Source organism: Leptonotus elevatus, chromosome 2, assembly GCF_054856555.1.
Source record: "Leptonotus elevatus isolate MCC_2025b chromosome 2, RoL_Lele_1.0, whole genome shotgun sequence".
NCBI lineage: Eukaryota > Metazoa > Chordata > Actinopteri > Syngnathiformes > Syngnathidae > Leptonotus > Leptonotus elevatus.
Window position 1 is genome coordinate 22,374,807 of NC_141240.1, and position 17,053 is coordinate 22,391,859.

At 42.1% G+C, this 17,053-nt stretch overlaps 1 protein-coding gene across 2 annotated transcripts in view; it reads right to left on the minus strand.

The window, feature by feature from the left end:
* cacna1fb (calcium channel, voltage-dependent, L type, alpha 1F subunit) overlaps positions 1 to 17,053 on the minus strand; it is a 38,481-nt gene that overhangs the window by 10,611 nt on the left and 10,817 nt on the right. Inside the window, exons 6-26 of one of the 2 annotated variants that reach the window (XM_086067297.1) lie at positions 11,885 to 12,036; positions 11,671 to 11,823; positions 11,240 to 11,436; positions 10,102 to 10,205; positions 9,740 to 9,891; positions 9,594 to 9,668; positions 9,390 to 9,471; positions 9,291 to 9,317; positions 9,037 to 9,197; positions 7,504 to 7,729; positions 7,176 to 7,383; positions 4,585 to 4,705; positions 4,166 to 4,241; positions 4,033 to 4,084; positions 3,897 to 3,957; positions 3,712 to 3,814; positions 3,499 to 3,628; positions 2,204 to 2,263; positions 2,029 to 2,135; positions 1,277 to 1,364; positions 1,047 to 1,154 (exon numbers count right to left, since the gene is read on the minus strand). In XM_086067297.1, coding sequence (XP_085923423.1) covers positions 1,047 to 1,154; positions 1,277 to 1,364; positions 2,029 to 2,135; positions 2,204 to 2,263; positions 3,499 to 3,628; positions 3,712 to 3,814; positions 3,897 to 3,957; positions 4,033 to 4,084; positions 4,166 to 4,241; positions 4,585 to 4,705; positions 7,176 to 7,383; positions 7,504 to 7,729; positions 9,037 to 9,197; positions 9,291 to 9,317; positions 9,390 to 9,471; positions 9,594 to 9,668; positions 9,740 to 9,891; positions 10,102 to 10,205; positions 11,240 to 11,436; positions 11,671 to 11,823; positions 11,885 to 12,036 — 2,443 coding nt within the window. Of the gene's footprint in view, positions 1 to 1,046; positions 1,155 to 1,276; positions 1,365 to 2,028; positions 2,136 to 2,203; positions 2,264 to 3,498; positions 3,629 to 3,711; positions 3,815 to 3,896; positions 3,958 to 4,032; positions 4,085 to 4,165; positions 4,242 to 4,584; positions 4,706 to 7,175; positions 7,384 to 7,503; positions 7,730 to 9,036; positions 9,198 to 9,290; positions 9,318 to 9,389; positions 9,496 to 9,593; positions 9,669 to 9,739; positions 9,892 to 10,101; positions 10,206 to 11,239; positions 11,437 to 11,670; positions 11,824 to 11,884; positions 12,037 to 17,053 lie in introns of both variants that reach the window. The other variant, XM_086067295.1, reaches the window with a different exon arrangement.

Genomic DNA, 17,053 nt, shown 5'->3' on the forward strand with positions numbered 1-17,053 from the left:
GTTGACCTACCCTGAGATAGGAAACTGCGTTTTCGGTTCCAGGACAGATGATTTGAGGTAGTTTGATCAACGCGGAGAAGTTTTACCTGGAGTTACCACCACACTAAAAAGACCGCATCAACGGAACCCCGATTCGACGAGTAACCATAGCAACGGGGAAACTCCCCGCGTTTTTTACCCCTCTCAACTGGAAATCTTAATGTGATTATACTACGGTAACTGACCGAGAGTTTAAATGACCTCTTTTTATGAAACAGGCTAGAGTTACCTTTTTTTTCCTCTGGTTTCATGTACCTCCTTTTCTGAAATGGAAGTCACAGAGTTTCCTGCATTTCAGGATTAAGAGACTCAGGGTTATCACTAAACCTGCTTTGTGAAATGGACCCCAGGTCTGGAATTTGGTTGGGGATTAGGATTACTGTTGGATTAGGGGTTATGATCAGGAGTAGGGTTAAGGGGTTAGGGTTTGATTTGAGGATTAGGATTTTTGTTGGGGGGCTTGGATTATGGATTAAGAGTTAGGTCAAAGGTTGAAGCTACACAGAATTAAAAATGTGGACAGGTAATCGATTTTAACTTTTGGTTTGGCGTTAAAGTTTGGGTAAAAATTAGCGTTGGATTAGGGATTTCAATTAGGAGTGGGGTTAAAGGGTGGGTTCATGTACAGTTCTGTTGGTGTTGTAGTTGTATTATGGTTTGGAGCAGTGTTTGGGATTGGGGATTTTAAGGTTAATGTCATTGTTTATTAGAGGTTAGGCTTTGTTTGAGATTAGATTTGCTGTTGGGGATTAGAGTTGTTCCAAGGTATTGATTAGGGTTGGATACGGCGTGATGCTACCAGAAGTGTTTGGGGTTAGGCTTTCATTGGGGATTATGGTTACTGGTGGGTCTAAGGTTCATCTCTAGAGTTTGGATTAAGATTATGACGGGGTTAGGATTAGGGTGAGGGTATGATTATGGATTAAGGCTCAAATGGAGTGTTAGGGTCATATTTGGGTTTAGGATGGATTAGAGGTTACAGTTATTTGTGCCCAAATTTCTTTTACCTTGAACAGTTGTACTCCGATGCACGCAAACATAAACTGGAGCAACGTTGTGACGATCATGATGTTTCCGATGGTTCGGATGGCCACAAACACACACTGGACCACGTGCTGTGAGACACACACAAACACGCACATGCATATAATATACACAACGGGTCATCATCAAACCTCACACATTGTATCTGCAGGATGCCTGGCAGCCATTTTGACCAACGCGCCGGTTTGCTTACCTTGAGGCCTTTGGCCCTGTTGATGGCCCTCAGAGGTCTGAGCACACGGAGGACCCGCAGGATCTTGACCACTGAGATGGCACTAGAACTGTACATACAAACATGTTAGCCTAGCGTGCACCTTGATTTCGATAATTGGAGGAAGCTGCCATGTTTGTGGTATCTAACAATTACTATGTCGCGATTAGTCATTTTTAAAAAAGTTTTTTGACAGTGTTTCCACATATTCGGCATTCACCTAGTTGCTAATTTTCGGATGGAACCTGTCCTACATTATTCGGTAAGAAACTCTCCTGTTCATGGTTATTGCGCTCAGACCAAAGCCCCATCTCATATGAAAGTATTGCTTTGGTGCCATCTTGTAGCATATTGGTGCTAAGGAACTAAGTTGAAGTATGAGTATAGGGAGGAGCTTCATTTAGTAATCCCTTCCTTTAGTTATTAGTTGGGCTAGCTACCTTACGCTAAGCAGCTAGCTGTTAGCAGTTGATCAGTTGTTAACTTTGACCGATCGGGGCCTTTCTCTGCATCATCTTGAGATGTTTACCACCCTGCTTTCTCCGCCCACTAATATGGCGCCTAATAAGCAACAGGGTAGTTAGGTGCCAGTTTAGGCCATTATAGAATGAGCCTAAAAATACACAGATAGGCACCAATCAATATATTTTTCAGTAAATACTATGCGCTAGCGAGTTTGCGAATTGCCGCAGATTCACTATACACCTGGTCGACAAACGAGACTGAGTACTAACTGCAGGAAGAAGGAGACGAGTGACACGCTGACGACGAGGAGATCCAGCAAGTTGAACCAGTTCCTGCAGAAGGAGCCCTGGTGCAAGAACGCTCCGTGGACCGCCATCTGGCACAAAGGCAGGAAGTGAGCGTACAGGACAAACGAACCTGCGTGTGTCGTCACTCTCTCTTCACCTTGAATAGGATTTCCACGGTGAAGATGGAGGTGAAGGCGTAGTCGGCATAACCTAGGACCTAAAAACATGCCATGGCATCATCAGAATCAGCTGATTCATAGAAGAGGAAAACATTTAAAAAACATCATAAATAGTTATATTGTTTATATACCCTGCATTGGTTAGTGTTTGTTTGCCTTAAGTGGTAATTGTTAGCGCGCTAATGCTAATTGTGATTGCTAACTGGCGTTTAGCATAATCAAATTTTAATAAAGCTATTGCACAGAAGATGATAATTAGTAGTTATTCCCAGTCAATTCAACGTTTACAGTGTTCTCTCACTACTTTGCGGTTCACTTGATTCAGATTCACTCTAGAGCGGATTTTTTATTTGGGTCCATTTATGCTGCATTTTTGTCTTTCTTTAATATTTAAGTAAATAAAGAGAGATCTTTCTTTCATTCAACACAATCTATTACATTTCTAAACATAATATAGAATATTTGAATGTAATCGCTAGCGTGCTAATGCTAATTGCTAACTGCTAAGTATAGGGTAATTTTGTCGGTGTTCAATAATGTACACGCACAGAAGATAATGAGTAGTTATTTCCACTCGATTCAACTGGAACTGCCGATTTTTGTTGCTGTTGCTGTCGAGTCGGGTAGTGAAAAAAACGTGGGTTCCTCCTGGTAAGTGAGGGCGCAAGGTGGCGAGCAAAGTGGGACAGGTCCTGCGGAAAACCACTTTCCTATAGATGACGGTGTATGTTGTTGGAAATTGGGGGTGATCGAGAAAGTTTTTTTTCACCCAAAATGAACTAGCATAATCATAGTGTCTCAAAGAATTGTATTTATCTTAATATTTTTCACGTTAAGACATTTTCTTGTTTTGTACCAAAAAATAAATGGTCATCCTAATCGTGATTTCAATTATTAACAATATAATTGCAATTCATATTTTCTTCATAATAGAGCAACCCTAGAATAGCGTGAAAAGTAGTTTGTGAAGTCGAGTCGGCACACGAACCAGCCTTAAGTGTAGACCCTCGCACCCTCACACACACAGACCCAAAGTGAACATCTGTGCAATTGCCGGTCTCGTTGCATGAGCACAGCTGCTGCCGCTCGCCGTGTGCGTGCACGTTTAGACTGCCGATGTTTCTGTCAGCCGCTGACCCACTTCTGGAATAATCCGCTCAATCCACTGGCGTGGAGACCTCCACGACTCCCGTCTTTGATCGCCATCTCTGTTAATTTTTTCGGCTCCCACAATGCACCTTTGCTTGTTCGAGCAGGTTTGGGCTGTACTCACGTTGTTCCGGAAGGAGTGCGCTCTGATGGGATCCTCGGCGGCCAATGAGCATGAGCTGAGGATGATGAAGACCAGGATGAGGTTGGTGAAGATGTGGTGGTGGATCAGAGTGTGGCACGCCACTCGGATGCTGGAGACACACACAAACAAACCGCGCACACGTCACGGGACACCTTTAAAGCTGGCGCATGTCGAGCAGGAAGCAGAACTCACGGGTTGGTGTTGCTGAGGCAGAAGAACGCGCTGCCTTCTGGGATGGGAAGAACCTTTTCCTTGGGTGGCGCCAGGTCGGCCATCTTCAGCTGCACGCCGCCGTCTGATAGGCGGCCACAGAGGTGATGTCATCAGGATGTCATGAGAACCAGATGATGTCATCATATCGTATGACATAATCTCACCATCTACGCCTTCCGGAAGCTCCTCCTCTTCCTCGTACTCGGTGTCCTCGTCAATGTCCACCTGTGGACGCAAGGTTAAAAAATGTCAAACAAAAAACAAAGCAGGTGAAATGGCAGTTGCCACGTTCATCGCCACCTTCACTTCCTCCTTCTCCACCTCTTCTTCCTCCACTCCCTCCGGTTTTTTCCTGCATGGAGGACAAGACAAACAGCAGATTGTCAACCTGGCGTCCAGCTGATCACGGCCGCCCGTTCCCGCCGCCACTTACTCTTTCGCCTTGTCGTCTCCATCCCCTCCGGCCAAATTGTCCACAGCAATGGCCAAGAAGACGTTGAGGAGGATGTCTGAGGCGCGTTAAGAACATACAGGGCTTTTCCTGGCTCAAATTCAAGCAGAGGCGGTACCGTTCTGATCATTCCTCCCACTGGCTCAAGGACTTTACATGCATTTTATTATTCTTTAACATTTTCGTTTGCTTCAATCATATAATTAAAGTAAAATGCTAAATAAAAATAGAGGGACCCTGGATCTGTAGGAAAAAAAATAAAAAATAAAAATATATCAAATAAATGAAAAAACCTTGAACATTTACAATTAAACTTCTTTTGTTAAGCTAATGTGGAGTTCCTCAGGGTTATCCTCCATTTTGATTGCGCACAAACAAGAAGAGGATGTGGCAAAGGATACAATTTCCGCAAATGAAGAGGATGACAAAGTAGATACAGACGATCATCCCCGGAAAGACGGGGCCGCCGTACGCCATGATGCCGTCGTACATCACCACGTTCCAGTCCTCACCTGTCAGGATCTGAAACATGGTGGGAGACTCGAGTCACATGACTTGACCTGAGTCAGACTTAAGTCAAAAAAGTTTAAGACCTGGGTATTGTTTGCTTAAGACTTATGAAGTTGACTTATTCATTACTCAATTTGACTTAGACTTGAACTGCAGGCTTGAAAAGTTTTGCGAATATTATATGTGAAAATCTGCATTTAAAAGATTGTGATCCCTTTTTTTTTTCTTCAAAGGAAAACTCACTTTTTGTGTAGTGTGACCAAATTTGGCATTTGGCAACCTACCACTATGCCATGCAGAATCCACCTGGTTAAAGATGCCAAATCCCCCAGTGGGTTTAATCAAGTAGATGTCAATATTAGTTAGGGGTGTTAAAAAAAATCGATTCAATATACGGCCGAATCGAAGACAAGGAGGCATCTGTCGAGGAAGGACGCATCTGTACTCGCTCCTGCACTCGCTCGTGATTTCTAACTATTTAGTTGACATTGGGATTTTAACTACATTGTTGCAATATGAGCTGATGAGACTGAGGAGATAAAATCTTCTCTTGCAAAACTCAAAGAAATGGTCACCGAAATACTTGAAATGAAAAAGAGCATCGAGCCACTTCTGCAGGAAATTCAGCAGTTGAAGAAAGAGACACAAGAAAAAGATTGACGCATTGGAACAAAAAGTGGATGATTTGGACAGAATCTTCGTATCAACAATGTGATAGTTACAGGTTACAGATTAAACCGCGCCGCGGCCCTCGGGTGAGAGCTGCGACCAGCACAAGTGCAGTTGATTCTGACCAAACTTCCGCGAACGAGACTGTCGAACAAGTGCCAACTCGACTCCGAAATTTTTGAATTAATTGTGGATCCAGCGCACATTCAGATGTGCTTTTCGCTTCCAACTGGGGGGACACGACCACCGGCAGTTCTGATCAGGTTTGTTGACAGGAAGAACAAATTTGCTCTTTTGAGAGATTGCTACAAGCTTAAAGGTAAACATGTCTACGTCAATGAAAATCTCACATGAGCATGTGTGAAAGCAGATCCAAGGTCAGCGAAGACGCTACTGGTGAACGAGCATGCGCTCGCCTTGGCTGCTCGCCTGGTTGGGTGGGCCTGTCTAGTGGCGTGCAGGAACCGATTTGCCAATTCCAAATGGTTGGCACTAGCTGCAACTTATACATGGACATTACTCAAGATGAACTGAGCGAGGAGTGTGCAGACTTAAGTCTGGGATTGATAACGATATGAATCGATGACCTTCATAATCAACTGATATGGCTGATGCGTATAGTAACAATTGATGGGGACGGGTTACTAATAAGCCATGGCTTCTAACTGTCAGCCCTTCTTTCGGATATCAATGTTGCAAATGATAAGATGTGATCGATGTAACCTGTAATAATGTGTTTGAAAGGAAAAAAGGAATAAAACAAAAAAAATCGATGTTTAAACATTACTTTTTTATGGAAAATCAACAAAACGTCTTACTTAGGGTTAGGCTTTGCACGTTAAGCATGGAAGAATGTTTTATTAACATCAAGCCTTAATATTTTATTTCAATGCTGTTCAAACAAAACAGATTGCTTGTTAAAAACAGTGGCTTACAGTTAAAAAGTGAGTTGAAGTTTCAGATAAATAAATAAATGTTCATACAAATCTTTCAGTGTACATGTACAAGTTTACTGATATTTATTTTCTAAATTTGAGTAAAAAAAATCCGCAATAATCACTTTATAGATTTGTATCGGGATTAATCGGTATCGAATCATGAATTGTGATACGGATCGAATCGCCAGGTACACCCTTAATATTAATAAAAACGTGGTGTACTTGTTGATAGCATTGGCATAACACTAAATCTACAATTTTTGGTCAATTGGAGCAAGGGTTTACAAACGTTACGGCCTGCTGAAATTTGACATTTTTAGTAAAAAGGGGTGTGGCTGCCTTTCTTTGAACCCTTATATCTCAGGGAACTACTGGGTCAATCTTAATCAAATAGGTATTGTTGTAAAGGGAATTTAACAATGATTCCAAATCTACAATCATGTAGAAGAATTGGTGCATATTTCAGTAATTTGACCTTTTGACCTATAATTTGACCTAAAACTTGACCTTGTGCATCATGTAACTCAAAAAAAGTATTCAGTGTTTGTAATCTCTCACATTTTTTCTAAAACATATACAAGTTTCAGAGAGATTTTTTTTTGTTTAGCAGCAATCAAGAGTAAAAGTATCCATACTCTCAGAATGAATATTCAACGAATATACAGTGAAAGTTGAATATTCACATGCCATTACAAAAACTACAAAGACAGGTAAACTACATAAACTTCACCGTTTAACTAAATGCTAGCAGGTCAAACATGAATTAAGCTTCATATCGGTTATGCGTTAAAGTGAGAATAAAATAACGTAACAGGCTATAAAGATGTGTAAAAACGATGCGATTGAGAATATGTCACTGAGGTCAGCGATCTTACCTGGAAGCAGGTGAGCAGCGCCTGTGGGAAAGCGTCAAAGGTGCTGCGCTTGGTCTGCGTCTCGTCAAAATTGAACTTGCCGCCAAAGAGCTGCATGCCCAGAAGGGCGAAGATGATGAGGAAGAGGAAGAGCAGCAGCAGTAGTGATGCAATGGACTTCATGGAGTTGAGCAGAGACGCCACCAGATTGGACAGAGCCGTCCAATGGCTGTACAGAAGAGATCATGGTCAGCAGTGGTGGTGGGAAGTAACAAAGTACAAAAATGAGTATAACAAAGTGGAAACTATTTTGTCGGCAGAGAAGTTTCATCGCGCAGCGTCTTCTCACCGCGTGACCTTGAAGATACGTAGCAGGCGGACGCAACGTAGCACAGAAATTCCCAGCGGTGGCATGATGTTCAGCTCTACCAGGATGGTCTCCATGATGCCACCGCACACCACGAAGCAGTCGAAGCGGTTGAAGAACGCCACGAAGTAATGCGCCAGGCCCAGGCTGTACATCTTTAGCAGCATCTCCACCGTGAACAGTGACAGCAGTACCTTGTTGGCGATATCTGCACATCGCATTGTAACACACACACACGGTCACATGCGCATGGTTGATTACATGCACGCTAACACATGGGTGGTAACCCACTTGGTAACACTGACCTGGTAACACACACATTGTAACGCTCGGATTGTAAAACAGACATGGTAACACACACACACACATAGTCAAACACTCTTGGTAACACAGACGTGGTCACACATGACTTACATGGTAGCACACAAATGGTCAGACACGTGGTAACGCACAGATGTATATAATATACACATGGTAATACACATTAAGTAACGCACCCATACATATATGGTAACACACACGGTAACACACACACATTTGGCCTGCACATGGTAACACACATTTAGTAACACGCACACGTGGTAACAAAGACAAACATGTGTATATGTAACATGTACATGGTAACATGCGCAGTAACAAATACATAGTAACATGCAAATAGTTAACACATTAATAATACACAAATGGAAACACGCTTGGTATCAGAACTGATCTCTCACACACACACACACACACACACACACACACACACACACACACACACACACACACACACACACACACACACACTTTTGTTTTACTATCTTTGTGGGGACATCTCATTGACTTGATGCATTTCCTAGGCCCTTCCCCAAACCCTAACCATAAAAAATAATTGCCTACCCTTATTCCTTACCCTAACCTCAACCATAACCCAATTCAAACCTAAAGCTAAGTCTTGACCCTCAACAAGATGACTAAACTTGTGGGGCCCAGCATAATGGCCCCATGGACCAGTGGGCCCCACAACTCTGTGAAATCCCAGAATGTTGGCCCCACTATGTCACAAAAACAAGACCACACTCACACACACACACGCAAACACGTGCAGGATCACACACTCTTATAACACAGACCTGCTCACACACACACATGGTAACATGCACATGGTCACACAAACTTGTAACACATACAGTAACGCATGGTAAAACACAAGGTCACACACACTTGGCAACAACAACCTATTCTCTCACACATGCGACATGTACATCGTAAGTTCGTAACATGCAAATAGTAAAACACACATGGTAGAATAGACATAGTAACACACATAGCAACACACAAAAAGTAACGCACACAGTTGCTAACAGACACGGTAACACATACATAGTCACACACGGTAATCTACAAACATGGTCACACACACACTTGGTAACACACACATGATCACTACGTGCACGCTCATCATCATGAACTACATCTCACACACGTACACTGACACACACAACATTTATAAAGCGAGGGCGGCGGCCGTACCCTGCACCTGTGTCAGCCAATCAGGTTGGTTGTAGTGCTCCGAGGCGCTGAGGGACGTGTTGAGGAAGACGAGCAGCAGGACCAGCCAATAGAACGTCACCGATTTGACGGCGGTGCGACAGTTCCTGCGACACACTCGGTTCCAGCGTCGCAGAGTCCGACTGGATCCACAATGGCGGAAATATGTCACCGTGAGGTCACTTCCTGTCAGTCTGCCTGCTCCACCAATTAAATTCCGTGGGATTTGAACTCACCAGCAGCCGATCTTCATCATTTGAGAACTGAACGAGAACAAGGGGATGTTAATTGCTAAGCTAACCGGTTGACTTGAGCCTTGTGTGTGTGCTTGTTACCAGCAGGCCTGGCAGCAGTTGGTGTGTTCTTCATCAATGTTTTCCGTGTTTTCAGATGCCGTTTCGCTGGCGGGGAGACTTGCTGAGTGAGAGACATGACAAACTCCTGTGACCGTTGACATGAGTTGTGAAGTTGAGAACATTTGCAGATCTGAATGTTTGATTGATGAGAAGGTCATGCGTGTGTTTGTGTGCGAGTCTCACCGTGTGTTTCATTCGAGTGACTGAACCATCCAAATTTCCCTCTCTTCTTATCTGACAGATCACCTAGAGATGGACCTACACGCACACACACGAACACCTGATTAATCTCCACGCACACTTGCAAAAACACACACACGCACACTCACGTGGGTTTCCATCCCCGTCGAGGTCGTCCATGTCCTCAGCCTGAGTGATCCAGTCCATGTATCCACACAGGTCCTCTTCCATCTGCTGCTTCTCTCGGAGCTTCTGGAAATCTCCTCGGGCCTTGGCCTTCTCCCTCTCCTTGCTGAACTCTCTGCAACGTCAACACAACATCACTCAAGGCTTGACCACAATAACCGCATGATAAAGTCATCGATAACACACCAATCGCACAAGAACAACGTAACAAAAACACAACAAAATACAACAATACCGTAATAAAATATGCAACAGTAACGCTGACTCAACAATACTGTTACTGTGCCATTTGAGAGTCAGGAATCCCTATTAGGATTTCACTAACCCGCTGAGGACACCAAGAACCAGGTTGAGAACGAAGAAGGAGCCGAAGATGACTAGACTGACGAAGTAGACCCACGGCAGCTCAAAGCCGATGGCGTCGTTCATCTGCGTGCATGAGAAGATTATGGGGCGGCCATGACGGCTGGGGCATGTAAAGAGGCAGAATGCTACAGAGGGCCATCAGCAATATAATTCAAGATGACCTCTCTGACATACTACTGAAGCACTCTCATAAACACAACTGAGATCCTCTCATTTACTTTAATGAAATACTCTCACACTTAATAAAATAAGCTCACATGCAGTAATATGCTGAAAGACGGGATTCCGTAGTGACTCTAAGAGCATTTCAGTAGTTTTTATGTGAGTCCTTCAGTGGTGTTTATGTGTGTGTGACAGCAGAAAAAAATTAGTTCAATAATGTGAACGAGAGTGTTTCAGTAGTATGTGTGAGTGTTTTAGTAGTGAATGTCAAAGTGTTTTAGTGGTATAAATGAGAGCATATCAGTAGTGTGTGTGAGAGTGTTTTAGTAGTTAACGTAAGAAAAAAATCTGTACCGTGTGTGACTTTCAGTAGTAGTGTGGTTGTGAGTGCAAATAGATTCAATAGTGCTGTGAAACATTCGGTAGTGTGCATGAGAGAATTTCATTGATGTGTTTAAGCTGGGGAAAAAAACAGTAGTGTGCGTGAATGCATTTCAGTAGTGTGTCAGAGCACTTCAGTAGTGTGCATATGAAAGTAGTGTGTGAGTGTTTGCTTGTGTATCAGATCATTTGTGTGTTAGAGCTCTTCCGCAGTACCTAAGAGTTTTTTGTAGTGCGTATGAGTGTTTCAGTAGTGCATATGAGAGTGTTTCAGTAGTGAGCATGAGAGCATTCAGTTTCGGGAGGGTGTAAGAGAGTGTTTCAGTATAGTTTTTCAGAAGTGTGTATGAGAGGAGTTTCAGGAGTTAGCAAAAAAATTGTAGTGATGTGAGTGTTTCAGCAGTGTGTGTTTGTGTGAGTGGAAACAAATACTGCAGTGTGTGAAAGAGCATTTCAGTTGAATGCGAGATTGTTTCAGTACGGTGTGAGAGAGGTCATCCTGAATGATGTCCCTGACAGCCCCTTGTAGAGTCTGGCATTTGTTAGTTTCTCACCCAGTAGAGGACGTCAGTCCAGCCCTCCATGGTGATGCACTGAAAAACTGTCAACATGGCGAAGAAGAAATTGTCGAAATTGGTGATGCCGCCATTGGGCCCATCCCAACGGCCGCGACACTCGGAGCCGTTCAACGAGCACTGCCGGCCGTGACCCGCAAAGGCGCACGGCACCGGGTCGTCCTCCACGTAGGTTTCTGTGGGGCACGAAGACATTTAGCGCAGTGGTTCTCATGGCTAGGAATTTGAAAATAATTTACAATAAATTACCATATTTATTTTTTTAAATACACACTTACACATAGAGACTGGCATACTAATACAACAAAATGGTTTAGAACTAAAAATATTAGCAGAGTACAGTCCTATTCTCTTTTTTGCGTGTGGATTTTTTCAAGCATAAGGTCATTGTGATGTTTAATGGTCATTACCACTTTCGATGTAGTAGCATGTTCTGTGCATGCGTCCGATGAAGAGCTCCAAGCCGATGATGGCGTAGATGATGATGACGAAGAGGACCAGCAGAGCGATGTGGAGCAGCGGAACCATGGCCTTCATGATGGAGTTCAGCACAATCTGCAGACCTGTCGCACACGCACGTGAAACAATATCGCCACCACAAGCCCCACCGCCGCGCACACTCACTTGGAACTCCGGAAACCAGCCGGAGAGGCCGCAAGACCCGGAAGGCGCGAAGAGCTTTGACGTCCAGACCTCCAGGTTTGCCCGGCACGTGATGCGTGTTCACCTGTTCGCCCGACTTGTGCGTCATGGTCTCCAGGACGACGCTGAACAACCTGTTGCGGAGACAGGAAGTGACATCATCAGACAACAATGTGCGAAAACAAGGCTCCAATGGCGTGATCGATGGTCCACGCCGCATTTGGACTATCAGGCGGGACAGGATGTGATGCTTCACATTCACTCAACCTGAACTGAAGTGGACCCTGAGGCTCGTATTTAACAAGCTGAAGACAAGTCCAACTCATCCTAAAAGCTTGTGACAGTTTGACACTTGAGCACGATAGAGAGTCAGGTGGATAATAAACCGATACAACAACAATAATGTGACAGCAATGTAACAATATCAAAAACATAATGCAAAAGTAAAGTAACAATACCATAACAATCATGTAACATCAACACGATCACAATGACGCAACAGTAAGACGGTAACAAGTGGCAAAAGGCATAACAACAATGCAAAAGTAGAGTCTCAATAGCATTAGTACAACAATATAACAAAAAATAGCCAAAAACAAAAACAATGGTGCATCATAATGTAACAATAACACAATATTAAGGTAACAATAACGTGAAACGTAGTCAACACTGAATCTATGTAACAAAAATGTAACATTAATAATAGCAAAACAATAACACAACTGTAATGTAATAATTATCATAACAACTATGTAACTTCTTCCTATTTCTCTAATAGGACGAATAGCCACCATTAAAATGAAAGTTTTACGCAAAATAAACTATTTTTTCTCAATGATTTCATTTAAACCTACGGCTAACTGGTTCCAGTTGTTGGACTCGGCCGTTACAAAATTTTACTGGAATAAAAAAGTAGTCTATCTACTCTTCAGAAAAGTAAATCCAAAGGAGGTCTAGAAGCACCAAATTTTATGCACAACAGAGATACTAACTGTTGGCTGGAACTAGAACAGAAGGAATGTAATAACCTCAGATTTCTAGATTTACTCTTTATTACAACATCGATTAAGCGACACAATTGTTTTGAAAACCCAATGATTTCCGCCACCCTGACTGCCTGGTGGAAGGCACTAGAAATGACAAAAGCCGTGGGTGGAGCGCTTGCTCTGTCCTGGCAGGGGTCGACGGCTCCCCTCTTTGGTGGAGATTTTCATGCATGCCAGATCCACCACACCAGCATCTATCGAAACTCAGACGCAATCTGCTTTTCCCTCAGGTCATTGAATCGGTGGAGGCTGGTGTCTGTGGATCTCACTCTGCTTCGTCTGTCCTTCCTTCCTTCCTTCCTTTCCTCAGTCTCTCCTTTGGTCTCTTGAGGTCTCCCTAATTTGTTGGAATTTAGATGTTTCTGGGGTTGATAAAAGATTCTGGTTGGTAACCCGGTGGGTAGTAGGTGATGTCTGGTCGGTGCTGGATTTCACTTTCCTTTCTTTTCTTTGGTCCTTCCTCGGGTCTCCTGACGGCGGTGTTCGGTTTAGGTCAGGGGTGGGCACACTCGGTCCTCGAGGGCCGGAGTCCTGCAGGTTTTGGATGTTTCCCTTCTCCAACACAGCTGATATATGATCAGCTCATCAGCAAGCTCTGCATAAGCTTGGTAACGATTCTGTTGATTAGAATCAGCTGTGTTGCAGCAGGGAAACCTCCAAAACCTGCAGGACGCCGGCCCTTGAGGACCGAGTTTGCCCACCACTGGTTTAGGTGAACGGTATGGGATTTTTTGATAGGTTTTAGGTGAACTAATGAATACACACTCACACGCACGCACGCACACACACACACACGCACATGCACATACACATCCTCGCCCACATACAAAATAAAAATTAATTAAAACATTTTTTTTTTAAAGGAGCAATGACGATGACTTGTCAAATGGGTAAAATTACCGAATGAACAATACTGAGCTCTCCAGAAAAAAACAAAAACAAAAAAAACTACTATGTAACAATAGCATGACAATAATGTACCACCACCGCCAACAATGCAACCATAACACAATGACACAACAACGAGACAACAATGTAACAGTAATGTAATGTAACAATAACATAACAATAATTAAACATTAATGTAACAACAATTTGCAACGACTCGAAACAACAATAACATAATGACGAAAGTAACAAAAGGAAAACAGAAATGACCCATTGATACAACAATCACATAAAAATGAGGCGACAATAGCGTAACAATAACACAACAATAATGTAACAACATAACAGAAATGTAACAATAATATACTGTCATAACAATTACAGTATCAATAGCATAACAATGACCCAGCAGTTAACGTACAAATAACAAAAAAATAACATATCACTGACATAACAATACAATGAGACCAATAATGCAACAATACCGCAACAACAATGTAACAAAAGTGATGATGATGCAACAATAACAAAACATTAACGCAACAATGCAACAGCAAATTGATAGAAATAAATAAACGTCTTTCCAGTGAGTGACGGCATGTCGGAACATACAGTACATACAAATAATTGCGCAATAATTATCAACATAACAAGTCCTCCTTTGGGATCGTGATACAGGTTGGTTTTCAAAACAAATAATTCAGTTAACTTTAAATAAAAGCAGAAACTGAAAAAAAAATAAAAAAATAACCAAGATTGTTTCTTGCATGTATGCTACTTTTTAAATATATTTTAAAATCCTACGTGCGCCCTGATGTGTTTTCACATACCCACATGGGTACACGTACCCTGATTTGAGAACCACTGATGTAATTATTTCAGTAATTTGTTAATTAACCCAGTTTGCAAAGACTGCAATGCCAGACTGCAATGTTAGATCAATGAAACTGTAATAAATGCCAAGATTACCCCTTACCTTATTTTTAGGTCGAAGTAACGTTAACCAAGTTATTGTATACTCTATGCAATAACTTAAAGTAATGTAGCCCTAACTAACTTATATGATGTAGTTTAATTTTATAGCAGATAACATAGTATTCATGTTTACCTCACAATAAATACATTTTACATTACAAACTGCTCCTAATTCATTCATGATCATTTTATTATTGTGCGTAATTACAAATGATGGCTTTTCCCTCACATGTCACCGTTTCCAAAACAGGGCATTTTTCTAGAAGCGCAAAAAAAAAAAATAGTGAATAAAATTTACAATAGAAAGTAAGTCTAGATAGATCACTTGGAACCATATTTATTGTATCAATTTGTTGTCTTCTAAATGTATTTATTAATTATTATAAGTGATTACAATATATTATATAATATAGTGTTTAAAAATGGAAATGTGTGTCTAGATGGGCAGGACCAGCTCAGTGGCCGAGTGGTAGAGTGTCTACCCTGAGGTTGTGGGTTCAAGCCCCAGCCGGGTCATTCCAAAGATGAAAAAAAATGGGACCCATTTGCCTTCCTGCTTGACCCTCAGCCTTATGGGTTGGAATTTGGGGGTTAGATCACCAAATGATTCCCGAGCGTGGCTTTTGCTCACCACTCCCACAGGGGATGGGTCAAATGTGGAGAACGACTCTCACCCCACTTAGATGGGTGTGAGTCGTGTGACAATCTCTTGGTCAGAATGACCAATTTGTATCGATTGGCCCAATCACCAATATATTTTCTTTGAAAACACCTACCATTCTAGAGTGGTTGTTTTAACCAAAGGATCTGTCAGACACATAACTACAAGCTACATTGGTCAAAGGTAACCTTTCTTTTGGTTAATTTGACCAATCCGTGTTTTAGGGTGTAGTTTGAAACTTTGAACTAAACAAAATGAAAAGTCTTGCAAATGCCTAATTTGAAAGGACTGTTGTTAACATGCTAACAGTCGGCATGCTAACATCTAGGGCTCTAGGCTAACATGCAGTAGCAAGAAGCATCTTGGGCACCAAAAACTCAAAGGCAGAACTACGGTCTTTGAGGAGGAGGAGCTTAGTGATTTGCTGAGGACTCACGGACAGAAAGCGATGCAACTTTACTAAATGAGTCGATGGAGGGCATTTGTCCTCCGGCCACTATGACAGCAGCTTTCATCATGAGCCCCGAGGACGCGCAGCGAGGTCAATGGTGACCAAACGTTGCGAGCACCAGCGAAAGGCTCCGCCGGCCCGCTGTGACGAGCCGAGCGTTACGCACGCTCGCAACAACGGCGCTGAATCACACCAAATGTGGCAGCGCCGCGGGCGGCCACTCGGGACGGCCGACAAACGAGGACGTCAGCTCACGTTTGCCTCGACTCTCAAACACTTTAGCGCCGCGCTGCTGCACCGCAACCACTGACACTCAAGGCGCTCACCCGGTAGCTAAGACGGAGAAGTCCGACGACAACTATGAATAATGGTAAACATAAAACTGATGTAACAATAATATAACAACAAAACAGTAACAATAAACAATAACATACCATTATTGAAACAATAACAAAATCCGAGCAACACAATAGCATAACAATAACATGCTGTATCAATAATACAAAAATTACTCATGAAAAATAATGTAACAGCAAAATAACAACATAACATGTTAACACAACAATGACAAAATAGCAATGATGCAACACTGCACTGTAACCACTAACGACACTATTCATTCACATGCTAAGATAAATATGACCAAATAAAACTATTAAAAATAATGATGTAACAACAATAACATTAACAATAAAACAATAATTGTTTTTATAATATAATAACATTAACAACGGAATAATTAAAAAAAAACATTAGGAAGAGCTCAAAAATTGCAGATTAACAATACCAACTAAACAATAGCAGAAAAATAACATAACAAAAACATTAACAATAGCATAACGACAAAACAAAAGCATAACACACTTTAAGACTGCACCGCTGCTTTGCAACCACAAACGAAACGACACTATTCGTTCACACGGTAGCCAAGGCAGAAATGTCCAAATATAAACTGATACAAATAAAATCAACTGATGTAACAATCACACGATAATAACACAACAACCACACAAAACAAAAACATGAAAATAATACTACTATAACAATGACATAGCATTACCCTAAAAACATAACAATTAACAGCAATAGCATAAAAAATCATTTAAAAATATTACACAACATTAACAATA